The following is a 26,773-nucleotide window of genomic DNA, read 5'->3' as shown; positions in this document are numbered from 1 at the left end:
AACCTTGGTYAATTCATTTATCAAATATTCAGCAGTGTTTTGCCTGAAGTGCATGGAAAACATGAAACATTATCTCAGTGATGATCATATAAAGTGCCAGGCTGTCTCATGGAGTGCAGCCTGGATAGTGGCCCCCTCATGATGAGTCATCTGTGTGTAGTTTCTCCTTGGTAACGCCACATTACTCCCTCCGTTCACCACTAAGCCATGCTGCTGCTGGGAGTTGGCTAGTGGAGGCAGTAAAGGCACAGAAGTGCCATCTGTGTGTATGGAGAGGCAGAAAGAGATAAATAATCAGTCTATACTCTTGACACACTACTCTGGTGTCATGCAGTATTGTCAAAATGAGTTGAAATCAGTCTGGTGTAAAACAACACTACTCAAACGATTATAATGTAAACATTTTTTTATTACATGAAAATATTAACAATTGGCACTTAATTTACTGTAATAAAATCAACCTTGTAAAAACAAAATCAATCCATGGATTCAAATCACATGGTAAATAAAGAGCATTAACTTAATGGAAATCGAGACAAACCAACTAGCTATAACAAACAGTGTGCAGTCATGCTACAATGAGGAAAGTTAAAGAACTTTAGAAAAATAAACTCTGTGRWATTGAGGTGTCCAAGGCTTAGATGWGCATGGCTTTCAACATGTCACTGCCAGGAAGTAGACCAGCTCTGGCCTGCTGTTAACTTTAATCACCACAAATGTCTACATTACAATAATGATTCATAACCCAATAGTGTTATTGCCAAGCCAACCTCAATATCCTAATTTATTCCTATAACCTKTCTGCTCTCAATCCACCCCTTGTATTATTACTGCACTTATAATGGTCACTAATCTGCTGATAGTTTTGGACAATCCGCATGCAGTGGTGCTGAATAATTTAAAAAAACATTTTAGTGTAACTGTAATTAATGCTTGATTTCGCTAGTCTTTGCTACTCTTGGCATGTAATAGAGATCTCTACAAAGTTGTGCTTTCCTATGATGGTATGTGATTTATTTCTTGCTAAATTTGACTTTACCCGTGTCCTTACACACGACTCCAGATTTATACTCAAGATACACTGTCAAAATCCTTAAAGTAGGATTTTGGGACATGGGGGCTTTCAGTTCAAACTAAATCAGTTGTACATTTTGTATTCGGTTCTCTTTGGTAAAGGTTTAAGAAATTCCACAAGGGATTTTAAGGAAATTAGATTCACATTCATGGTTTAGAGTGAAGTTGCCTCTTATTCCTTTAGCATAATCAATGCCAAAGTAACAATATATTACACTATTYCTATATACTGTTCACTATTAACACCAAGGCCAATATAAAATTAACAAAAACTGAGCAATGCAGCAAAGGTTCTTGAAAGAGATATACAATTCTATAAGYGTGTTGACGCCAGATAACCAAGTGCAGTCTGCTACTGTTTTGTGTTAAGATTTCACTCAGAAAGAAGCATGTTGCATACACACTGGACTTAACCCGCTGATCAACCATCTGAAAATACCCCTAACAATATGGAAAAATATTTAAGAGAATAAAATAGATGGATCAACTCTATTCCTTGTGGTATTCAACTCTGAAGTCCGGAGCCTGATGGTGTTCTGTTCTACCTGACAATTAATTGCAGCCTCCTGATGTCCCAGGTCTAAATCAGTCCTTGATTAGAAGGGAACAATGAAAAAACGCAGTGGAACTGGCTTCGAGGTTGAGTTTTTAGGGCCCTATGGTTCTCAGCAATATACAGAATGCCTCTATGCTTACAGAATAAACTGGAATGGGCTTAAATATTATGTACAAACTTTCTTTTACACATCCYAAGTAGGAATGTTAAAGTATGGACAATCTCTAATGCTATAAAACACATGTGGAAATAACACAAAGCTTAAAGTTGTAGCTATGTCTGACTTAAAATGTCAATACCAATGTCATATCATCGAGCACTGTGCCTCATTGTAAAGATATTACACCTCACAGTCAAGACATTGTATTAAGCTGAATGACTTGGGGAGGAGCAGAAAATGTTCTCCTTTAGTGTTTCTCTAAAGGCATGCAGGCTCAGACATGTATAGGCTAGTCTTTTACAGGCCGTTGAACAGTAAAACTTAGTTTACTCAACCAAATTGTAGAGTGCAATTTCTCTGGAATGTTTCATTCTCAGCCATGTGTATGATACACATATAACTCACAAAATGAGAAGGCTAGTTCAGAGTATAGTGCCACAGCCACACACACAACAATCTGAATGAAAACTAACAAAGAATGAAGACAGAGCCCCTGGTTAGCCCTGAAATATACCACTTTGGAAAATAATCATGTATCAAACAAAGAGTMATCCGGTAACGGTTATAGAAAATAAGGCCTCTGAAGGAACAGCTGTCTCTTGCATATGCCGTCCTGATGATTGCATGTTCTTCCCCCCTCACTCCCTTCTTGAATTCCTGTGTCCTAGTGCTAGAGTGTAGCTAGGACTCTGAGGAAGGATATAATGAGAACACAGAAGGACTGGCCCACTCCAAACACCAAGGCCTCCAAGGAGATCATCCTCTTCCCTGCTGCTTTGTACACCCCAGCTATGGCAGCACCTACAAGCACAAATATTTTTGTTTTGTTTTGAGCAATGTATAAAATAATTTGAACATCATGGCTTTGAGCAGTGAGTTGATGAATAGTGATGTTTGTGTACTATAATGGATCATGTTTATAGCTTATCAGAAGATGAGGTGAATAACTCACTGGTGAGGACTCCACCACACACAAGGCCCACGATGCCCATCAGTAGGATGGCGATGGGCATGAAGCGGGCCATCTTGTGTTGTCGCAGGGTGGCGAGGGCCAGGAGAGCAGCGGGGAGGTGGAACACCAGTGAAGAGACAGCAGCCCACAAGAAGACGCCATACCACATCTCTGAGAGAAAGAGCAGAGGGAGTTAAGCAAYTGAAGGAAGTAAGTGTAGGCAGGTAGCCTAGCGGTTAAGGGTATTGGTTTGAATCCAAGCCCGGCTAGGGGGGGAAAAAATCTGTCGATGTGCCCTTGAGCAAGACACTTAACCCTAACTACTGCTGTAAGTCGCTCTGGATATGAGCGTCTGCTAAATTAATACAATTTAGAAAATGCAAAAAATGCAAGCGCATCATGATATAATAGAGCTATTCCATGTAAAAGGACCCATGAGCACCAACAGGTGAAGTTCAWAGGAGCATGTCAAATGAAAGCCAATAGTCTGTTTTTTATTAAGGTATATATACATTTCTCCAACCAATTTCCATCCTAAAGTTAGGAATAAGCAAAGGCTTTGATTTCTGGTCAAACAAATGGAAAGGGGGTYTTAGAAAACATCAACCAGAAAAAGTCTTAAAAGTTATTAGAAATACATCAAAACACAACGTTGAAGTAAAGACCCCTGCCTAATATCAACATTTATATTTCRTTTTGGAGAAATGAATTGCCTTTGTAAGTTCAAAAAAATATTGCCTAGTGTACTGTAATTCTGTTACCAAAAAACCCACATACAGTGCTGCGAATTTTTTTTTGCCCCCTTTCTGATTCTCTCAATTTTTTATACTGTTTTCAACCAAAACCTAATATTGGATAAAGGGAACCCGAGTTTACAAATAACAAAAAATGTATAACCATTTTCATGTAGACTTGATTGTGTGTTTTGGATCATTGTCGTGCTTTATGACCCAGCTGTGCTTCAGCTTCAGCTCACAGACGGAGGGCCTGACATTCTCCTGTAGAATTCTCTGATACAGATCAGAATTCATGGTTCCTTCTATTAAGGCAAGTCGTCCAGGTCCTGAGGCAGCAAAGCATCCCCAAACCRTCACACCACCATGCTTGACTGTTGGTATTTGTTTTATTTGTAAACTCAGGTTTCCTTTATCTAATATAAGGTTTTGGTTGAAGATCTGATAATTCAGTATTTTAAAAAAATACACCAAAGTAGACAAAATTAGAAAGGGGCAAATACTTTCACAGAACTGTAAGATATTTTCACATTTCTCTCCCTCATGAGGGAGGATAGTAAAAGTAATAGTAGACCTACCAATTAGTTATCGTGTTTCTACTGATGACAATTTTGTTAATGAATTATTAAGTAGGCCTAATTAAAATGCATCAATCTGTTACCAAATCAGTAACAGAATGAGGGAAAAATATATAACAGAATTACTGCAATAGAATTGTCTACATAGTAGTCACAAACCACAGTTGGGTCACCTGTTAYGGTCTTCCCTTCCACTAACATACCGCTTTTTCTGTTGTGTTGTGGTAAAAGCAAGAGTGTRAAAACAGTCTGGGCAACCCCTTCCTCTCTCTCTCTCTCCAGTTAATTTCACCGCTCTCTTTCCATTTACTGTAACTAGCATCCTCACCCACTGACCACCAACCAATACAGGACGTCCCTGGACATTGAAAAGTAATTTAAATTTGGTCAGTCCGCCCTGGCCTTGATTTCAACGTTGATTTTTRGTCAGGTTCGGAATGGCCTTGATTTCGGACTAAATCCGAACCAATCACAGACGCCTAGTTTCAGAAGTTTGGACAGCACAGTTCAGTACAGTAAAGAAAAGGAGTATAGTTCAGTACTACAGTGGAGTCGAGTTCAGTACAGTAGATCAAACTAGAGTACAGTATAATACTCTACAGTACTGAACTATACTCTGCTCTGATTCAGAGAGGTTGGGTTAAATGCGGAAGACACATTTCAATTGAATACATTCAGTTGTACAACTGACTAGGTATCCCCCTTTCCCCTGTACTGAACTCTACTGTGCTCTACTATGATGTCCAAACTTGTGAAACTCAGAAGTCTATGATTGATACAGATTTGGTCCAGTCCGGACCAAATGTGGTCTTGTTCGGGGGCAGAGCTCATTAAAATAACCAGTTTGTAGAATAATRCCCAAATATGCATGATATTGCATATTTCTACCTTTGTGTACCTATTCAGKATACATCACCGTGAAGAGAATGACATTCATATCCATAATTATGCATTTCTTTAGTACTGATCAGGTATCCATGATGTCATTCTGTTGTTGTTTTTTCAACTCAAGGTGTCATAGCTGACACCCCATTCATTCTTTCTGCAGAATTTTGAATCTTATTTCAGAGTAGACTTAACAGTTTTTGGAAAACATGGTCACAAACAGAGAGATTTTATCATCATTCTGTTACTAAACTTTGCATCTGCACTGTTCTTCAAGTAGCCTAAATGTGTTATTTTATTTCCTGTGTTAACTGTTAAAAGTAATCTAGCTAGTCCTTGTGCATTGAGTTGTATCGTTTTTGTTTGGCGTGCATTTTAAAGTGAAACTTCGGAGTCTCAGCGTCATTCTGTTACCAAGGAATTGCCCAGAGGTTACACCAGGGTTTCCCAAACTCGGTGCACGTTTTCTGTTTTTGCCCTAGCACTACACAGCTGATTCAAATAGTAAACGAATCACCAAGCTTTGATCTTTTGAATCAGTTGCTATCAGACTGTATAATAACTCTAGCTCTTAAATGGTTCTCCCAAAAATTATATCAAACAAATTTAATCACATTTTAATATTTAAATGTCCATGAAACATTTCCTGTAATGCTTTCAATTGTTCAATATTCTATTTATCACATGCGCCGAATACAACAGGTGTAGTAGACCTTACAGTGAAATGCTTAGAAGCCCTTAACCAACAATGCGGTTTTAAGAAAGAGCTAAGATTTATGTCACGTATTATGTATTTTAAATTAGTGTTTTGCAATTATTAGTAATGTAAATTCTGCATTTCTTAAGTTTTATCTGTAAGCAAGAATAAATCAACTCAAACTCAGTGTTAGGGCAAAAACTAAAAAACGTTCACCGAGTTTGGGAAATGCTGGGTTACACAGACATTACACACATGCCTGTTGTCTCTGACACGTCTTCTGAATTCAATACTACCTACCCAGTACCCATTTTTCACATTCATAATGTACAACTGACCCCTAAATAACCCAGCGAAATAATATAAACTGCTAAAGATTACACATTATATACATCTCTCACACACAGTWGTCTGGAGAATAATATTTCTCACAAACACATGGCACTTTCTCTAAAAAAGACCACTGCATTGGTGACTAATATATGGATTAACGTTAGGGGCAATTTAAAGCTGTCCGCTTGTACAATAGCTAATATTGTTGTTATTGCCAGCTAACACAAGATTAGCTACTTAGTGTACGTTCACATAAGCTAACGTTAGCTATGTTCATTTACCGTTAAATCGGTTAACGAAACATTCACTTTAGGTTTACAGCGAAAACCGTTCGACTGGATACAACAGAGCGAGGCTATAGCTAGATTGAATCTCACCTGAGAAGTCGCTAAGCGATGTGTCGTTGCCTCGATTGGTGCCATTTTTCCTTGGGACCAAATTCAAGCTAAGAATTTGCTGAACAAACCCAATCTCGTTATATCCGTTATGCATGTCTTATGCACATGACACCACGAGCAAGTGTGAGAGACCACGAATATCCGAATAACACCATGAGAACATTAATGTTTCATCTAGCAAGTCCACAGGGGTTGGATTGGTTGATCTCCCTGAATATATCTGTTAGCTAGCTCATGTAGCTTGATGTCAACACGACTTGGTTTGACGTCACGCCGTTAACATACTCAAAGGACTACAACAAGGATTTCACAATCGTAATACGCTAGCTAGCTTGTTAAACATAATTTACAAAGAGTATTGACATGTACAAATATACTAATGCAATCGATAAAGAATCGATAAAGAAACCGGTATTTAATTTCCAACAACAAATATGCTATAAACCCGTCGTTCTGAACGATTTGTTGATCCTGTGGACTTGCCGTAGTAAAACAGGAAGTCAACAGCTACCAGATAATTACTCAYTGAGCTCCTTTCTGTAGCTAGTCACCAAAGCCACACGTTTTCGTAGTGTAGGAACTTGTTTAGTATTTGTTCGTTAATTTGGTTGTAGGTATAATAAGCTATACAGCTAGAAAAAATTGATAGCTTTCTCAGTTACTTTGTAACCGCGTGATACTAGCTACAGCCAGGGTTTGTCAGACAACCGGTGCTTTGCTTTTGTAACTTGCTGACGTTACTGGAGACAGCTATCTAGCCAACTATTCAYACATTCCCTGCTGTGTTTACTATTGGTAGAACGTGTAGGCTCTTTCTGAAGGGGAAATTATGAATTWCTCAGATTATGATTCCGATGGCTATTCTTCAAATGCAGATCAAGACTATGTCCCATCTGGTAAGGTTACTTCCACAAGCAGATAGACATGCAATGCTAGAGTTGACAATATATTTTATTACACGTGACAGAAAATCATAACCACTCTATACAGTAGTTATATTAGGTGTCATATTCTTCATGTATGTTGCTTGATGAAAGCTACTGTATTTGTCATTCAATTCAAGTCTTCTAATCATGGTTGTTGTGTGATTGAATGACAGATGACAACCTTAGTGAAGATGACATGAATGAATGTGTGAAAGAGGATGGTCTGGAAGGGGATGACCAGCGTGGCCAACAGTCTGATAATGTCACCAAGAAGAAAAAGAAGAAAGGCCAACACATTGGCATGAGGTGAGTGATTCAACACTTTTGTGTTTGGCTCAGTTTTTAGACCATTGGTGTGCAGTGATTGCTTTGTTTTGCTCAGTTTTTCTTGTAAAGTACATGTTGTTAGTCTGCTGGAATTGGTGGATGACAATGTACTACTATATTTGTACATTATTTTCCTACTACACTCTTTGTCAATCCTCATAGGAAAAGAAAGAAAGGAGGACTGAAGTTAGAGGAGACACTGCATGATGGCAGTGTGGAGGATCAGAAAGTAGAGCAGGGGGAGGAGAGAGAGTTTTCTACTCCCAGGCCCAAGAAGGAGGAGGATGAAGAGAAAAAGAAGAAGGCAGATGATTTGTGGGCCAGTTTTCTGAGTGATGTTGGTCACAAATCCAAGCCACCTACTCCAGTGCCGCAGGCTACTACTAAACAGCAGGTATTGTACCAAATATAACAACTCCTGGCCTGTAGAGACACACCAGGCATATGATAGTTGGAACCTGGGTTCCTGTTACAGTTTGGTGGTTGTGCATGTTTTTTGCATTGGAATCAAGTTTTCAGTTTTTGGAACACTACTCTGATGTTTAACACCTGTTTTGTTTTATTATCTCCACCAGGCTGTACCCACAGACAGTTSGAAGAAGCCCATTTCGGCTCCATCAGAACCTCAACAACCAGAGCCTAAAGAGCCCTCTAAAGTCACCATCACTAAGGTGTTTGACTTTGCTGGGGAAGAGGTCCGGTAAGTTTAGACCACTGGTGGACAATCAATCAATCAAATGTATTTATAAAGCYCTTCTTACATTAGCTGATGTCACAAAGTGCTGTACAGAAACCCAGCCTAAAACCCCAAACAGCAAGCAATGCAGGTGTAGAAGCACGGTGGCTAGGGAAAAACTCCCTAGAAAGGCCGGAACCTCGGAAGAAACCTAGAGAGGAACCAGGCTATGAGGGGTGGCCAGTCCTCTTCTGGCTGTGCCGGGTGGAGATTATAACAGAACATGGCCAAGATGTTCAAATGTTCTTAGATGACCAGCAGGGTCAAATAATAATAATAATAATAATCACAGTGGTTGTAGAGGGTGCAACAGGTCAGCACCTCAGGAGTAAATGTCAGTTGGCTTTTCATAGCCGATCATTCAGAGTATCTCTACCGCTCCTGCTGTCTCTAGAGAGTTGAAAACAGCAGGTCTGGGACAAAGTAGCACGTCCGGTGAATAGGTCAGGGTTCCATAGCCGCAGGCAGAAAAGTTGAAACTGGAGCAGCAGCACGACCAGGTGGACTGGGGAGAGCAAGGAGTCATCAGGCCCGGAAGTCCTGAGGCATGGTCCTAGAGCTCAGGTCCTCCGAGAGAATGGGGGAGAGAGAGAGAGAGAGAGCATATTTCAATTCACATAGGACACCGGATAAGACAGGAGAAATACTCCAGATATAACAGACTGACCCTAGCCCCCCGACACATAAAATATTGCAGCATAAATACTGGAGGCTGAGACAGGCAGGAGGGGTCTATGCATATACCGATAGATGTACACTCTTTGACCACCTGATGGCAGTGCAACCTAACAGTTGAAACCTTCACATTGTTCCTGAGAAAGTGTCTGAATTCCACAGCATACTGTAGCATTTTGATTTATGAGTTACAACACCAAATGTCAGTTTACAGGCCAAATAATGTGCTGGGAAAGTGTTTTTACTTAGTCGGGGTCTCACCAGTAGTATTMTCTATATAATATGAAGCACATTAAAGGACTTTGTTTATTTTCTCTGAAAGCCCTAATTATTGCAACATATGATTACCATTGCACCCAGACAGCTATAACCCAGACCCTAATGGATGCRATTCCCTTAAGGAATGTATTTCCAGAGGGATGTACTGGTTGACCTTAATATTGGACTGTTCTCCTCCACAGTGGTGTATGGGCACATCTTATCCCTGTCATTATGTCCTATTTGAGAAGAGAGGACAGTCTATTATATCTGATGGAGTGCAGTGTCTGTTGAGGGATTCAGATGCTGTATCATCCAYTACACTCAGGGTCGGCATTAGCCTTTTGGGGGCCCTAAGCGAGATTTGGTTGGGGGGCCCCCCACMTCGCGGCAAAACATTTGTGGCCCCTCTCTTGACRCAGAGTAACWTTCCTTTAATTCTACACATTTTGCAATGGGCGGAGAGAGAATTTAGTATTTTTTTTATAACACATTTAATTAAATTCTATCATTTTGTCATTGGGCAGAGATAAAATGTGCAGTTCTACAGTACATTTCCTGCAATTCTAAAATACAGGGTGGAAACTTATGTTTTTTCACCTCCACTTTTTTACCAGCAAATTATCATAATCCATTGRGTAAACTGGTCTGTATTTAAACAGTATGACCATTTCATAAATGGTAAMATTGCGTGTGATATGATTGCATTTTGGAAGCCCGCTCCTCCTGTTCCCCAAAGATGAATGGTTTTGACCATGCTCTCTCTACTGCTTTGATTGGTGTAGCTAGAAATCACAAGTGCCTGTTTTATAATGAAAAGGTACCCGCAAAAGAAAATTCCACAAACTTGTTTATCTATTTTGTGATGTTACATTTGTTTTGGTGTTTTGTTTCGTGTCAGATGCACTGATGGTGTTACATATAATTTGCGGCGTGCATCATGAGCAAAGTCATTGCCCTTTCACTTTTTCTAGTTATGAGAACAATGGCATGAGCATGGATTTATTTGTCATTGCTGTAGCGCATCAAAATAGCCTGCAAGCAGCCTACCAAATTTTGCACCCTGTCATTACAATGTAGAAAAATGTATCTGTAGTCCAAATCGTTCAATGGTCAGGCTATCCATATTACCGGTGCTTCATCTTATTATTTTTATTTCTATGGCGAACCGCAATTTATGGAAATTACCAAAACTTGAGATAACAATAGATGGCAAATTCAAAGATACTGGTTTCCCCTATCCATCTGTGGCAGAGTTTTCCCTAAATGCTTWTGACAAATCCAGCTCAAGAACCTGCTATTGCATAGCCAGCTGGCTAATCTTTTGAATACGGTGTAGCAACAACMGATAACATTAACTAGCTAGATAACATTAGCATGCTAGCTAACTACACTGACAGCTGTCAGTGCCCTACTTGTTGTTATTTCTCCACTCCAAATGGAAATCACCACAACGTTCCCACCCCCTGCACCTGGTGTGTTTTACTATTCTTACTCACAACAATAAGTTGAGACCCCGACTGAGTTCCAATTAAAACATAATATATATATATTTCTTTTTTTGGGACCAGGGACCCTAAGTGACCACATGGTTGTGTAGATGGGGTGCTAGAAGCGAGTGCAGGGTTTAAGGAGGAAAGGGAGAAGAAACAGAAGAGTGAGAGGCAGAGGCATAGCCTTGAATAAAAAATTACCACTTGGCAGGAGATGGAGGGAAAGTATTGTCAGATATTACAGAATTTTGATTCGTGTTTCTGAGTGTGTGTGTTTGTGTGGGAGGGGATTCTTGTACTACCAGCGAGGGACTCAACCAAAAGCATTGGCTCGTAAACAGTGACCAGCCTAAGGGGTTTATGAAACATCAGCCGTGCGTTTTTGGGAAAAACTGATGTTTTTATGTGTGTGTGTGTGAGAGAGAATTATAGAGAGGGTGGGAATTTGTTAAAATGCCAGCCAACCCATGGCTTCTTGTCTGTGTGTCCTTTTCTTGACAAATGTACAGAGTTACGTAACTTGATGATATTTACTTRTGTTCGTTAGACTGCCACTAATACAGTCCTGGGTTTAAGTATCTGTCTGTCTTTTTTCTGTCTCCAGGGTATCCAAAGAGGTTGATGCTGACTCCAAGGAGGCCAAGAGCTTTCTGAAGGCCAAGGAGGAGACACCATATGTACAGACTGTACCCAGAGGATTTGAGCCCTCCTCCCTTGCCCCTGGACTGAGGTACATCCCCACCTAGTCACTACATCACCCAGACACCCACGCCTGTCTCTTAATATTTGACTTGTAGAGCGGTTAAATATCACTGTTTTTCCTTAATTAGCACTTTCATTTGTATAGGAACAGAGGTACTTCCACTGCTTAAAGCTGGAATCCTTAATGGTGAAACAACCACGTCTGGTTGCGATATTACAACAWTGAAGAAGTTATTGCAAATAACAAACATTGTTTTCCCCCTCGGACTTCATTGCGCACGATAGAAGAGCACAATATGTATTGCCATGGTTTTTCTCTCAGCTCGGCAACAAAAATAATAGTAACGGTGGTGGGGTGGCCAGTGGCGCTGTTTCTCCCTACTGCAGATTCCATCTTTAAGTTACAGTAATGCTAACTGCATAATGTGGTGTCAATTGTGTTTCCACAGCCATGTTTGAATAGTCTGTGAAAGGTGTGTGTATGTGTCTAGGACATGAGGGTATAATCCTTGCCGGTTTCACTCCATTGATTTCTGACAGCTCTTACAGAAAGCCTTTGATCCTGTCATTCCGCTCTTTCTGCTCTCGAGAAACCAGGGAAGGGGATTATTGCTCGCCTTTCACACTACTCTGATACAACTGGTTGTGTGTGAGGGAGAGTGTTAGAGTGCATTTTAGTAGTGATGGGGGGGAAATCGATATAGTTACATATCGCAATATTATTTTGGACGATATTATATCAATTCTTTGACTCCAAGATGGAGAACAAGCTATAGGTACCTTTTTTTTATGGTATAGTTAGAAAGCGCTAGTCGGCTGTACCTGCGCCAAAACTCTGGTATTGTTCATCTTCTCGCTTGGACTGCATCTTCTTTTTAAATAGTGATTCAACATATTTTCAGCACTTTTCTTTCCATGACTGGTGAAAACTCATTTTCTCATGCTCTCTTGTCTCTGTAGCAGACATATATAGTGAGCAATATGTTTGAACATCAAATCGCCATAAAACCGCAGTATCGAATCGCAAAACATATAGTATGTATAGTATAGTATGTATAGTATAGTATACTATTCACGTAGTATCGTGATAATATATTATCGTGAGGTCCCTGGCAATTCTCAGCCCTGCGTTTTAGTGTATGTGAAGTTGTGAATTCATGTTCCGTTCAAGCTTGCATGTTTGACAACAGTATTTTGGAGTAGTTGCACTTTGCACTGGATGTCAGGGGAAGGAGCTGTGAGTTTGAAGTGGATGTGTGTGTGTGTTGTAGCAGCAGGTGGTGCATCATGCATTGGTGCATCGTGTACTTGTGGCTGCTTGGATAGTGTCTGTGCGTGTGTTGTGTATATGTTCTGTTTGTGCATATTATTTTGTGTGTGTGTAATGTGTGTGTGTATCATTGTCTAGCTATGACAGCTCCAGCTGCTCTCTCTCCCGCTCCCCTGCATGTCAATACTTCCCTCTGTTGCCATGGTGTTTAATTTGCCGAGCGCATCTTTCCTCTGAGGCGGTGGCTTGTGTCCAGACAGGAAGTGATATTTTCCTTACAGGATGTACAGTGTGTCCAGAACCATTTCCTGTTGTAGAGGAGGAGAGGGTGGGCTTACCTACAGTACGACAWCAGGAAGTAGCCGTCAGTCAGTTAGCAGCCCTCCCTCGTCATTCCTGTAGACCAGACCCATTAAGTTAATTACCTCGCCTTAAAACCACATCACAACCTGCTGCATAGACATGGCAAATGTTGTTTTATTTTGTTCTTATAAGCTCATAAGGCTCTCTGGATGTTGAGATAACGTTGCAGTGGCACACGCTGTGCTGTTACGGAGGTCCCATGGTGCTCTCTCTTTCCCATGTTACACCCACTAGTTTCCCGCCTTAAACAAGAGGCAAAAAAGTGTTGACTGCATTTTCCCACCCTTTGTCCCTCCATTATTTTCTCCATCTTCGGCTCTCCTGTCCTGTTTACACCCCATCTCACCACCTCTATCTCTGTCTCCTGAGTCCTGTGTGATTGGAGTTAAGCCCCTCTCTCTCTCTTTCTCTCTCTCTCTCTCTCTTTCTCGTGTGATTTGAGGTTAGCAGTGTAGTGGAAGGCCTGAGTCAGCAGGACAGGCCCCAGACATGTGATCTCCATTGAGTTCAGCCTCTCTTAAATGAACACGTGCCTCCCTGCCATACTGTTCAGCTCTGTCTGTCTGAGCTCCTACTGCGCTGTAATGTGGCCCTGGCCTTCTGACTGCCATTACTGCGCACAAAAAACTGCTCTCTTGTCTGCTTTTTCATTCACTTTCTGTCTCCCTCCCTTCTCCCCTCTCTCAACCCCATCTCAATCWATTTTTCTCTCTTACTATCCCCACACCTTCCCTCCCTCTCTGTCTTTCTCTATCTAMATTTTATATAATTCTTCCTTTATAGATCTGTTCCAGGGAGGCACTATCAAGATAACTGTATTGAGACATATGAAATAAACACAATAAAGGAAAGATGGCTAAAATCAGAGCTCTGTGGTGCCTGTCGTTGCATAAGGCATCATAGTGGTGCACTCAGCTTTGGCAGTATCCAAATTGTAATACCTTCATACCGACCTTGTGCCTTACCAGGATATTTGGTAATATCAGCACTGAACACAAGGGGTGCTATTTTCAAACCCACCTTAGCCTCTGTAATCCGATGGTTAGCAATGCTAACAAGTACATGTAAAATCCMTGAGAAAGTGCTAACTGAATGCTAACGAGCGTATTGCRAACATGTTATACAGTCTCTTACCTAAACTATTTGTAGGACAGCTCATAAAGTTTTACAAGTAACAAAAAATATGCTACTCACATTTTGCTGCACACACACAACAAATATTGGGCAGMAAGGCTCTTGATCCAGGAGGCATTGKAGGCTCCTCAGAGGAGGAAGGGGAGGGCCATCCTCAGTGAATTTTATATATTTTTTTACATAGTGAAACATTAAAAAAGTTAGCCTTTTTAGAAAAAACTATACTAAATATATTCACGTCACCAAATAATTGATTAAAATTACAGTAGCCTCAACAGCACAGTCTGGGGTTGCACCATTGTGTAGCCACAGGACAGCTAGTTTCTGTCCTCCTGTGGGTACATTGACTTCAATGCAAAACCTAGGAGGCTCATGGTTCTCACCCCCTTCCATAGACTTACACAGTAATCATGACAACTTCCRGAGGACGTCCTTCAACCTATCAGAGATCTATCAGCATGAACTGACATGTTGTCCATGCARTCAAAGGATCAGAGAATTAATSTAGTACTGAACGCATAATCTACAGCTAGCTAGCACCGCAGTGCATAAAATGTTGTGAGTAGTTGACTCAGCGAGAGAGCGAGCTATATATATATATATMTYTCTTTTTTTCCACTTGCTTAGCTAGCGAATGCAGCTAGCTMGTTTAGCCCACTCAAACACCCGGCTCAAACAGACAGAGGCTATGTTAGCTAGCTGGCTATGGCTATTCAACACTGGAACTCTTCCAAGTCAAGGTAAACTTTTGGTTTTATTCATTTATTGCCACCGGGGCCAGCTGGTGTAACTGATAAACTACTTTCTGTATTCTGTACTGCATGATTGTAGCGGGTTTACTAACGCGTTAGTTCTAGTAGCTATGTTGACTATGACGTTAGCCAATATAGTGACAACGTTGTAGGCTGTGTGTAGCGGTTATGGTATGAAGGGTTGGCTTGTTTTTTTGTGTTGTGCCCTGAAGTCCACAAACGAAGGGAAAATGTGAGAGGAGGAGAGCGCATAGATGCGAGAACGAGTTGTACAACAAGCAAAGTGATCATGCGGTTTGTTTGTGGCTGCTATGAAAGTGAACTGTGTTTGCGGGTGATCAGGGGCGTATGCATTCCACCGATTCTGTTGAAAAAAAAAACTTTAAACCAGAATCTTAAACGGAAGCAAACCTGGAGGGCAGGTAGTTTGCGCCCGGTGATGCGTTGTGCAGACCTCACTACCCTCTGGAGAGCCTTACGGTTGTGGGCGGAGCAGTTGCCGTACCAGGCGTGATACAGCCCGACAGGATGCTCTCGATTGTGCATCTGTAGAAGTTTGTGAGTGCTTTTGGTGACAAGCCGAATTTCTTCAGCCTCCTGAGGTTGAAGAGGCGCTGCTGCGCCTTCTTCACAACGCTGTCTGTGTGGGTGACCAATTCAGTTTGTCCGTGATGTGTACACCGAGGAACTTAAAACTTTCCACCTTCTCCACTACTGACCCTTCGATGTGGATAGGGGGTGGCTCCCTTTGCTGTTTCCTGAAGTCCACAATCATCTCCTTTGTTTTGTTGACGTTGAGTGTGAGGTTATTTCCTGACACCACACTCCGAGGGCCCTCACCTCCTCCCTGTAGGCCGTCTCGTCGTTGTTGGTAATCAAGCCTACCACTGTAGTGTCATCCGCAAACTTTGATGATTGAGTTGGAGGTTGCATGGCCACGCAGTCGTGGGTGAACAGGGAGTACAGGAGAGGGCTCAGAACGCACCCTTGTGGGCCCAGTGTTGAGATCAGCGGGGTGGAGATGTTGTTACCTACCCTCACCACCTGGGGGCGGCCTGTCAGGAAGTTATGATGGGTATAGGGACAATTAGTATCATGTCAGTAGCCTAATCCTATCGATGTTACATTGAGCTGGTTGAATGGAATATGAAAGACAGTCATCCAATATGCTGTAATAGAAATAAGGTCATGCTCATCTTAAACGGCCCCGACTGCCACTACCAGGAGGGGCTTCTCTGCTGTTRGACTACCTCAGCTTGATTTTGGAAGAAGCTAGCCACTTAGCTAGATAGCTAACTAGACAATAAATTAGCAAACCAAATGCACAACTGCAGAGCATTTAGAACATTTTAGACAGTAAACTTAATAGTTATAAGATGTCTAGCTGGCAAACATATAGTTGTGAATTCCATACTGTAACTAGATCCCCTGGTGCGTGCTGMTCACAAGGCGGTCTCTCGTCGTTGTGTGCTTGTAAACGAACACCACATGACTGGGGACTACCGGTARGCTTCATAAAGAAAAATGATGTGGCAGGTGTAATGAAGAACGCAATCTTCTTTATCTCCTAATGTATTGCTCAAGTTGACTGCTGGTATTTACGTAAGAAGTACCTACAAATATTTTGATTTATAAAAAAATTAAATGTTTTAAACGGTATTGAAAAACCATCTTGTGGCTATTTCCAAATACCCCGGTATACGGTATACCGCCCAAGCCTAGCACTCAACAAAAACACCAGCCAACATTTCATCAATCCTCCATCCCCCATCTAATTGAGAGCAGTTGTGTTCATAGATTTGATTGACCTGCTGTCATGCTCTGTGGGTACTCCTGTGTGTGTGTGTGTGTGTGGCATGGCTATAATCTGCCAGAACAGTGGTCCACAGCGGCATTGTGAAATACTGGCGGTTCAGGCTAAGTGCTATCGATTAGCATACCGCTGAGATTTAGAGCCGCTTGTTGGGAATTCTAGTGATTGGTTGATTGATTGCTCTCTGTCTCTGTGGTGTTACCTCACTACTCAACACCGGGTGACATTGATTCTGAACGTAGACGGSCACACACTCACGTACACATGCACGCACATCATCGCCACTGTGACACAACAGTAAGACTCTTCTCTAGACTTCCTAACGTTACTGTAGTCTTGTGTACACACACACATTTGGCTGTTGATAAATATATTTATTCCAGTTTTTCGCATTTCAAGTTATTACATATTTAATGATTTAGAATTTCAGACAACTTCAGACAAGGTCATAGCCATTTTTTACATTGTTCAGAGGATGTGCTTTTTAATCCTGATCCTGGGGACCCAAATGGGTGCACATTCCCACCCGCACCCTCATGCACCCAACCCCAATGAGAGGCTGAATGGTCCCCAGGGCCAAGAAGCACAGCTCAAAGGTACATGGACGGGTATGGTAGCAGATTCTCAGCAGTTTCAAATCAGTTCAACAGAATGGAGGCACATCAGATATTTGGAAAATAAATAATAATTACAAAAGCAGCAACAGTCAGTCAAGTAAATTACCTGGAAAGTCTTGCCTCTGAAGGAGGGAGGAAATACATAATTTTTCCCTTTTTAAAATGTATCATATTTTTTTTCTAGTTTTAAAAAGTGAATCAAGTCCTGCAGCCATTGACTATGCGATGGTGGGTGACCCTCTTTCCACTCCAGGACTTTACATTTCTTGGCAAAGATAGTAGCAAAAGCAATTGCATCCTGCACTGCYCTGGACACCATTAAACCAGTAGGTGGTAGGCCAACAGAGGGCACAATTCTACATTGACTCAAAACTACAGACATTGTTGCAAAAACACTTGTCCAAAACACAATGATCTTGGGACAGGATCAAACATATGAAGAACAGTGCAGATTCAAAGTTTGGTAACACAATGATGGCACAGCAGCACAAACCATCATTCTGTTACCAAACTTTGCATCTGTTCTTCAAGTAAATGTGTTTTTGTAMAATTTTCTGTGCATAGTTGTAAGGTTTGTTTAACTTTGCAATCATTGGTTTTTGTTTGACACACGGTCTCAGCATTATTCTGTTACCGTGGAATTGCCCTTCTTCATTAATGTAATTGTTAACTTCCCTCTCTTTGCTACTGACTGTGACTGGCTCTCTATAAAATAAGCCTGTGTTATGGTGTGTGAGTATTTCAATGTGAACAGGGCAGTTGATATTGGTTGATATTTTCCTGTATTTTTGTGTGTATGACATATGTTCGGTGTGGGTGTGTGTGAATGTATTTGTGTGTGCGCACGCACATGCTTCGTGAGAGAGTAAGTATGTCTGCAAAGGCTAATGGTTTCCATATGTTCTCAGCTTAGAGGGCTGCTTTTCTAATTATAGAGGGACATCTCAGGGGCCTAAAAATAAACCTTTTCTTTGTTTTTACAGAGATGGAGAGGAAAGCTATCATACATTATGTCTGGCCTGACTCTACACCCAAGTCATACATTATAGGCATGTCTGTCTGTATTTTTGTGCACACACTTCTCAATTTAGTGTGTGACTGAGTGCGTGTGTACACGTTTTTGCGTGTGTGTGAGTTCGAGCCTGACTGGAACATTTTGCTCCCAGATCAGAACATTCTCATGAATTCTACAAAGTTCTGCAGTGTTATTTTAAAGGGTCTCTGCTCAACTCTGATCTTAACTTTATAAATCGGGAAAGGAAAGCTTCTATAGGCCTACATCTAGAACAGTAGAGAGGGTGATGAGAGACTACCAGTGAGGTATGCTGCTGCGACAACAGTAGTAGTTTTCTCATCATTGGACTCTATGGCTGTGGACCATCCTCTGGAGCTCTGTAGCTCACTCATGTTTCCCATCTCGCTGAGAGCTCGGAGAGCAGGTTGCCCTCCAGGGGTGAGGGGTCAGAGGGTAAGTGGGGTCAGAGCCAGCAGCAGTAGGGACCAGGGACAGGGGAAGAGTGTGACTGAGGGAATTAATGAATGGTAATAGAGCAGAGATGATGAGTCTGCGGCGCTGTCAGTGAAGAGAGAGGTGTGGCAGACGACGAGTGCTCCCCAGATTTAGGAACATAAACTATTTTCCTTCATCATAGATGTGTGTGTCCTCTATTGCTGAGCGATTAGTGCTTTTTGAGGTCGGTTCGGTTTCGTTTCGATTTGTTTTTAAATCACGGATTTCGGTTTCGATATTTATTTATTTGACATTAAATGCGCTATGTGTTATGTGGGTTGAATACTCTAACAACACAGAATAAAACAATTCGTAAAAGTCCCCTGATGGTAGTGACTGTCCATTACTGATTATCACTTATTAACCATCATTTATTCACATTACTTTACTTTAATACAATATTTGAGTTGTTGTGTATATTATTTGATGAATTTATTATTTAATTCCAGGTCATCATCTCATCTCTATAGAACTGCTGCTTATATCTGTCTGACAAAATCACTATTTGGTAGTTCTTCAAATGCATACTTTAATGACTGCTGAATATCAACTATCAATCACTTAGATCATGTATTTTCAGGTAGAGAACTCGCGAAGCAAAAGCTGCTCTTTATATCACCTCATGCTCATGCATTCCTCTGTTTCTTCCTTAGCAGTTGTAAAAGAAAACACAGACCGGACAAGTAGATGCGAAATGGATTATGGTCATTTGTAGTTAATTACCATGTTTCATGCGTTAAACTACACTGTATATACAAAAGTAGGTGGACACCCATTCCAATAAGTGGATTCGGCTATTTCAGCCACACCCGTTGCTGACAGGTGTATAAAATCAAGCACACAGCCATGCATTCTCCATAGACAAACATTGGCAATAGAATGGCCTTACTGAAGAGCTCATTGACTTTCAACGTGGCACCGTCATAGGATGCCACCTTTCCAACAAGTCAGTTCATCAAATTTCTACCCTGCTAGAGCTTCCCTGGTTAACTGTAAGTGCCGTTATTGTGAAGAGGAAACGTCGGGGAGCAACAAYGGCTCAGCCGAGGAAGCGGTAGGCCAAACAAGCTCACAAAATGGGACTGCTGATTGCTGAAAGTGCGTAAAAATTGTCTGTCCTCGGTTGCAACACTCACTACCGAGTTCCAAACTGCCTCTGGAAGCTACGTCAACTCAAGAACTGTTTGCGTTCTCTGAAGTGATGAATCACGCGTCACCATTTGGSAGTCCGAAGGATGAATCTGGGTTTGGCGGATGTCAGGAGAACACTGCCTGCCCCAATGCATAGTACCAACTGTAAAGTTTGATGGAGGAGGAATAATAGTCTGGGGCTGCTGTTCAGGCCCCTTAGTTCCAGTGAAGGGAAATCTTAACGCTACAGCATACAATGACATTCTAGACGATTCTGTGCTTCCAACTTTATGGCAACAGTTTGGGGAAGGCCCTTTCCTGTTTCAGCATGACAATGCCCCCTGTGCACAAAGTGAGGGCAATACAGAAATGGTTTGTCGAGACCGGTGTGGAAGAACTTGACTGGCCTGCACAGAGCCCTGACCTCAACCCCATCGAACACCTTTTGGATGAATTGGAACGCAGACTGAGAGCCAGGCCTAATTGCCCAACATCAGTGGCGGACCTCACTAATGCTCTTGTGGCTAAACGGGAAAAGGTCCCGGCAACAATGTTCCAACATCCAGTTGAAAGCCTTCCCAGAAGAGTGGAGGCTGAATTAGCAACAAAGGGAGGACCAACTCCATATTAATGCCTATGAGTTTGGAATGAGATATTTGACCAGCAGGTGTCCACATACTTTTGGTCATGTAGTGTATGTAGAATATTGGCCTGTTGGAAACAACAACTCCCTATTAAATTCCACTCCACAGTTCAGGCTGGATCTGATTTATCTCTAGAAAAACTGTGCAATGTGCGCATTGAGCTCACAGAAAAAAACGTAAGGAAATGGAATTTAAATAATTGAACCGATGTCGGTCAATTAAGTTGTTTTAAAAAAACAAAAAATAACCAACATTTTGGTGAATCGCTCAGCACTAGTGTCAACGCACCTAAGTGAAGGACCAGTCATGGTGTTATGTTTCAGCAGGGCTATCAGATGTACCTCACCACCATAGGTTATTATGTCTGAGTGTTACACGTTGCTATGTTTGTAATGAGAGGGTGCTAAAAGATACTACCTTAAGTGGAGGAGCCTCATTCAGTTGCAGAGCAAAGAGCATCCTCACATACCAGTGAGACCTCTTTATAGAAACCTGCTGTACATGCACCATCTAGAATGCACGAGCTGTGTGTCGTATCTTATGTTGAGGTTTCTATGTTTTGGTAGAGTTCTGTGGTGTCATGATAACTGTTGAGGAGATTGACGTAGTCACCCGTAGAGAAGCATCTGTGTTTGCTGTGTGTACACACTGCCCGGTCAGGTGACCGGTGAGATGAAATGTCCATTGTATAGCTTTTAACCTCACCTTATATGGTTACACCACCTTATAACAACACTTTCTTTAATCCTCATCTTCTTTCATAATTGTGATCAGGGTCATCACCTCTGTTCTTTTAAAGTGGTAATTTGTGCAGGAAGAATCAGATATGCATGGCTTTTCTATTGGCCTTGAGCTGTGAGAGGAGATCTACCAATGACCTTTTAATGGGCACAAAGTGTATTATCCTTTCAAGGACTTCCTCCTGGCCTGGGTCTGCTGATGAGAGGATGAGGAGCAGCTGGGTACACCCCTTACAGGTAGGCAGCAGCCTTAGTATGTGTGTGTGTTTAGGGGTCCTGCATTCTCTCCCCGTGGCTACAGACATCTGGAGGAGCCCCTCCACTCTCCCCGTGGCTACAGACATCTGGAGGGAGCCCCTCCACTCTCCCGTGGCTACAGACATCTGGAGAGCCCTCCACTCTCCCCGTGGCTACAGACATCTGGAGGAGCCCCTCCACTCTCCCCGTGGCTACAGGACATCTGGAGGAGCCCCTCCACTCTCCCGTGGCTACAGACATCTGGAGGAGCCCCTCCACTCTCCCCGTGGCTACAGACATCTGGAGGAGCCCCTCACTCTCCCGTGGCTACAGACATCTGGAGGAGCCCCTCCACTCTCCCCGTGGCTACAGACATCTGGAGGAGCCCCTCCACTCTCCCCGTGGCTACAGACATCTGGAGAGCCCTCCACTCTCCCGTGGCTACAGACATCTGGAGGAGCCCCTCCACTCTCCCCGTGGCTACAGACATCTGAGGAGCCCCTCCACTCTCCCCGTGGCTACAGACATCTGGAGGAGCCCCTCCACTCTCCCCGTGGCTACAGACATCTGGAGGAGCCCCTCCACTCTCCCTGTGGCTACAGACATCTGGAGGAGCCCCTCCACTCTCTATTAATACACAATCTAAAGTGTAATTAATAACTTCACCATGCTCAAAGGGATATTCAGTGTCTGCTTTTAGATTTTTTTTTACCCATCTACTTAATAGGTCCCCTTCTTTGCAAGGCATTGAAAACCTCCCTGGCCTGAATCTGTGTTTGAAATTTACTGCTCAAATGAGGGACCTTACAGATAATTGTATGTGTGGGGTACAGAGACGAGGTAGTCATTAAAAAATCATGTTAAACACTATTATTGCACACAGTAAGTCCATGCAACTTATTATGTTTACTCCTGAACTGATTTAGGCTTGCCATAACAAAGGGGTTGAATACTTATTGACTTAGTACATATCAGCTTTTCATTTTTTATTTGTAAAAACATTATACCACTTTGCCATTATGGTGTAGTAGTAGTAGTAGTAGTAGTAGTAGGCCAGTGACAAAAACATATCTAAATGTGATAGTAAGTTTCTGTGAATGTCCTCTCCTTGGCGTTGTTGTAAGGAAACCACTTGCACTACCTGTAACCTCTAGCACATCTTCAGGAGGCAGGTCTATGTGTAGCTGGCAGGGCTGAGGACAGGCTGAGCCTGAGTGAGGTTAAGCTATGGCTGTGGTGGTGACAGGCTGTAACTGCATCACTGGAAGGTGAACACATTGTGTCAGTGATGTGTGGGGAGCTGTGACAGGAGAGAGCTGACAGTCTCTGTGTACACATTAGCAACCAGTGTGCACACTGTGACTGCCACACACACACACAGCTCTCTAGCAGCCATTATAAGGTGTGGGTAGGTGGAAGCCCACTGGGTGCAGCGGAAGGTGGTGTTGTTAAAAGTATGTCTCAGGTTGTGTTTCACAGGACCTGATGCATCACACCTGCCTGTAGTGCGTGTGTGAAGTTCTTTCTTTCAGATGGTGCTTACGTTTGTGTTGAGGAGGCATCATTTTTGTGTTCTTGCATGGGATTTGTTCGTTTTTTATTGGTTAGAGGCAGCCAGTGTTTTATGGATAAGAAGCAAGACAAGCACTCACCATGTAGATGTCTCAGTAGATTACACTCACCATGTAGATGTCTCAGTAGATTACACTCACCATGTAGATGTCTCAGTAGATTACAGAAGACATGTTGCAATGATGTTGCCGTGTCAGTGGATATGTCAGTATGAGTGTGTCTGCAGTACTGCATAGCATCAACCCACCAATGCACAATCCTGTAATCCCAAATGTTTATTTCCTGTTTGTACAGACAATGTCCACAGACACACACACCTACCTGAGACAACCAAACCCTGAGCCACATTTCCCCAGACCTCCCTCTTTCCTTTTGAGTTGGTATGTTTGACAGTTTCCCTGGCAACCACAGCAGCAGAGGAACATGTGTGCTGGGGGGATCCTCTGGGAGTAAAGTTTTAACTGTTAGAGGTGCCCTGAGACCCCCATCCCCACCCTCTGGTTCAGGCCTAGTCTGTGTTAGAGGGCCTGATGAAAGAGGGCCTGATGCAACAGCACACTGGGGCCCACTGCTCTGACGTTCAATTCTCTTTTTAGCTGTGGTCCAGCCTGACCTCTGGTGCTCTCTGTGTGTCTGCTTTTATGTCATTTCTCCAGACTAAATTGGCCTGAGATGTATTTCTGAATCACATAGTTGTCAGTCCTCTGGAGAGTTCTGGGCTAGTCTGCACTTTATTCCTGATTTGTTTAAACCATCTGGATTTTTACAGAAAGTCAGATTGAGAGAAACTGAGAGGGGAAATATTGAGTGGAACTCATGGAGAGGGGTACTGTATGAATAGCCTGTGTGAGAGCGAGCTAGAGGGCTGGTGAGTGTGTGTAAGTGTGGAGCGAGGCCCCCGTGGAGAGGCCCAGCAGGAGAGAGGAGATATTAACCAACGTGCTGTTTCGTTATTCACTTACGACACATCACAGCCAGACAGCAGCGCAGAGTAATGAGCTACTGCTGCAGGCACAGTGTGGCTAGACCTGTTTGGAGACAGAAGGGGCTGTGTATGTCACAGAGTGCCAGAGGGGACCTGTGGTGGTGTCCCAGGGGTGTGCCTGGCCAGGTAGGTCAAGGTTTGTGTGTGTAACCAGGTGGCAGTAGCCAGAGGATGGTTGGCCAGCTGACCTGGGGACAGGTGGCAGCAGTATAAGAGCCCCTCCACAGCAGGTGTTCCCTATTGTTCACCCTAACCTAGAGCTGTCACTCACTCACTGACTCACTTACTCACCCAGGGCAGGGCATGAGATACCAGCACMCCGGCAACACATTCCTGACTGGACCAGGCTTTGAAGATGGGAGGGATGGCGAGAGAGATGGAAAGAGAGAGGAAGGGAGGGATTTAATCTTCTGAGGAAAGTTCAAATGGGCATGTCAGAATACACACACACACAAAATACGGTTGAGTCCATTTTGGCATCACTTCAGTCTCCTGAGTCTTGTACCAGAGAGAGAGTCTGTACTGTAGGCCAGTTGGAGGACAGAGTGGGGCTCGGGGCTCTGGTACGGCTGTTGTTGGCTCATTTAGTTTGATATTATGGGCTTGTTTTAATAATAAGGCTTTCAAAGGTCTCTATTCAAACTGTCAAGGCTGCAGTGGAATAAAGCCTTTAGCAAACCTACTCTACTGTCCCTATTCTGGTATCCAAAACACACTCAGAATTAAAAATATATATTTACAGTGGGGCAAAAAAGTATTTAGTCAGCCACCAATTGTGCAAGTTCTCCCACTTAAGAAGATGAGAGGCCTGTAATTTTCATCATAGGTACACTTCAACTAAATCCAGAAAATCACATTGTAGGATTTTTTATGAATTTATTTGCAAATTATGGTGGAAAATAAGGTGACACAGACAACAACACAGAGTTACACATGGAGTAAACAATAAACAAGCCAAYAACACAATAAACAAGTCAATGACACAGTAGAAAAAAGGCAATAAATAGGCCATAGGAGCGAATAATTACAATTTAGCAGATTAACCCTGGAGTGATATTTGAGCAGATGATGATGTGCAAGTAGAGATACTGGTGTGCAAAAGAGCAGAAAAGTAAATAAAAACAGTATGGGATGAGGTAGGTAGATTGGGTGGGCTATTTACAGATGGACTATGTACAGCTGCAGCGATCGGTTAGCTGCTCAGATAGTTGGTGAGGGAAATAAAAGTCTCCAACTTCAGTGATTTTTGCAATTCGTTCCAGTCACAAATGACGCGTTGGCTTTGGGGATGATCAGTGAGATATACCTGCTGGAACGTAATCACATGGTGCATAGCCTATCACTGACTGTCCACTGGCTAGAAGTTTGCGCTTGTAATGAAAGGATTGGGTTGTATTGGACCATTGTGATGCATAACCCCTCTTTTCTCTGGATACTGCTCCCTCTCCCTGGCTGATGTTAAGGTCCTCTCTGTCCTACCTGGCCACTGCTCCAGGAGCATTCCTACACATTTTTCCCCTGATATCTGGGTCATTCAAGCATCTCCCTGCTCCGTTGCCCAGACAGACCTCTCAGCACAGGTAAGACAGACAGGGGAAGTTTTAGGTCCACAACGAAGAGGATTTGACCATGGTGTTCTGGTCTGTAGTATAACAGAGCATAGTAGTCGTTATTCCTAACTAACCATCAGCACCCACTCTATTCTAGTGGTCCATTTGTTTGTTATGGGTGAATACTGGGGTCAGTCCCACTCTGGCAGCCCTCCCTGAGAAGGGGACGCATTTCTTCTGCAGAACAATGGAATGTGGTTGGGAGGCCGAGCTGAGGAATGTATTTCCTATTGAGGCAACAGTAGAAGAATAGAGAGGGTTTGTTYTGGGGAGCCTTTATGACGGCTGCATCCTGCCAGAGAGACGACCATGTCACAGTCCTGTCTGTCTGCAGGGGGTGGAGGAGGCTCTTAGCCCCACCTCTCCTCACCTTGCTTCGCCTTTTCTGCTCCTCTCCTTCCTTGTGCCAAGGTTGCAGAGCTGCGTGTGTGTGTCATCATTCCCATTTTGTTGTGTGTATTTATCGTGTGTGTACTGTGTACAGTAAGTGTGTGTGTCTTCATGCTCTGTGTGTTATCAGTCTCCCTGTTTGAGACAGCTATAGAGAGAGGCTCTGGTCATGGGAGACCTCAATCTTCAAATAAACTGGATTGTGATTACTGCCAGCCTCCTATCAGCCAGACCCTGTGTGTTTCCCCAAACAGGCCCTGCAGCCTGGGCAGTACGTTTAACATTCTCCCCTGCCGCCTGGGCAGTACATTTAACATTCTCCCCTGCAGCCTGGGCAGTACGTTTAACATTCTCCCCTGCAGCCTGGGCAGTATGTTTAACATTCACCCCTGCAGCCTGGGCAGTATGTTTAACATTCTCCCCTGACAGACACAAAGGCACAGAGAGAGGAGTGCTGCAGCCTGGCACACGACCCAGACCTTTCCCAGCCCACCACACAGGSACGGGGACAGGCTGGATAG

The 26,773-nt window shown here is 42.8% G+C and overlaps 2 protein-coding genes across 3 annotated transcripts in view; one reads left to right on the top strand and one right to left on the bottom strand.

Annotated features, from left to right (window-relative positions):
* Positions 1-388: 388 nt before the first annotated feature.
* On the bottom strand, positions 389-6,816 carry LOC111962364 (transmembrane protein 170A). The gene is made up of 3 exons (XM_023985407.2): positions 6,347-6,816; positions 2,743-2,913; positions 389-2,591 (listed from the first exon to the last, which is right to left on the bottom strand). Exons 1-3 carry the CDS (start codon positions 6,459-6,461, stop codon positions 2,461-2,463), a joined length of 417 nt encoding a protein of 138 aa, XP_023841175.1. The 5' UTR covers positions 6,462-6,816; the 3' UTR covers positions 389-2,460.
* Positions 6,817-6,879: 63 nt separating this feature from the next.
* LOC111962363 (craniofacial development protein 1-like) overlaps positions 6,880-26,773 on the top strand; it is a 49,286-nt gene continuing 29,392 nt past the window's right edge. The window contains exons 1-5 of one of the 2 annotated variants that reach the window (XM_070443031.1): positions 6,880-7,263; positions 7,467-7,599; positions 7,783-8,014; positions 8,196-8,320; positions 11,387-11,512. In XM_070443031.1, coding sequence (XP_070299132.1) covers positions 7,197-7,263; positions 7,467-7,599; positions 7,783-8,014; positions 8,196-8,320; positions 11,387-11,512 — 683 coding nt within the window. In that variant the 5' untranslated portion in view covers positions 6,880-7,196. The remainder of the gene's footprint in view (positions 7,264-7,466; positions 7,600-7,782; positions 8,015-8,195; positions 8,321-11,386; positions 11,513-26,773) is intronic. The other variant, XM_023985406.3, reaches the window with a different exon arrangement.

Source organism: Salvelinus sp. IW2-2015, linkage group LG4q.1:29 (assembly GCF_002910315.2).
Source record: "Salvelinus sp. IW2-2015 linkage group LG4q.1:29, ASM291031v2, whole genome shotgun sequence".
Classification (NCBI taxonomy): domain Eukaryota; kingdom Metazoa; phylum Chordata; class Actinopteri; order Salmoniformes; family Salmonidae; genus Salvelinus; species Salvelinus sp. IW2-2015.
Note: the sequence above shows the minus strand (reverse complement) of the source record. Positions and strands in the feature narration are given on the sequence as shown.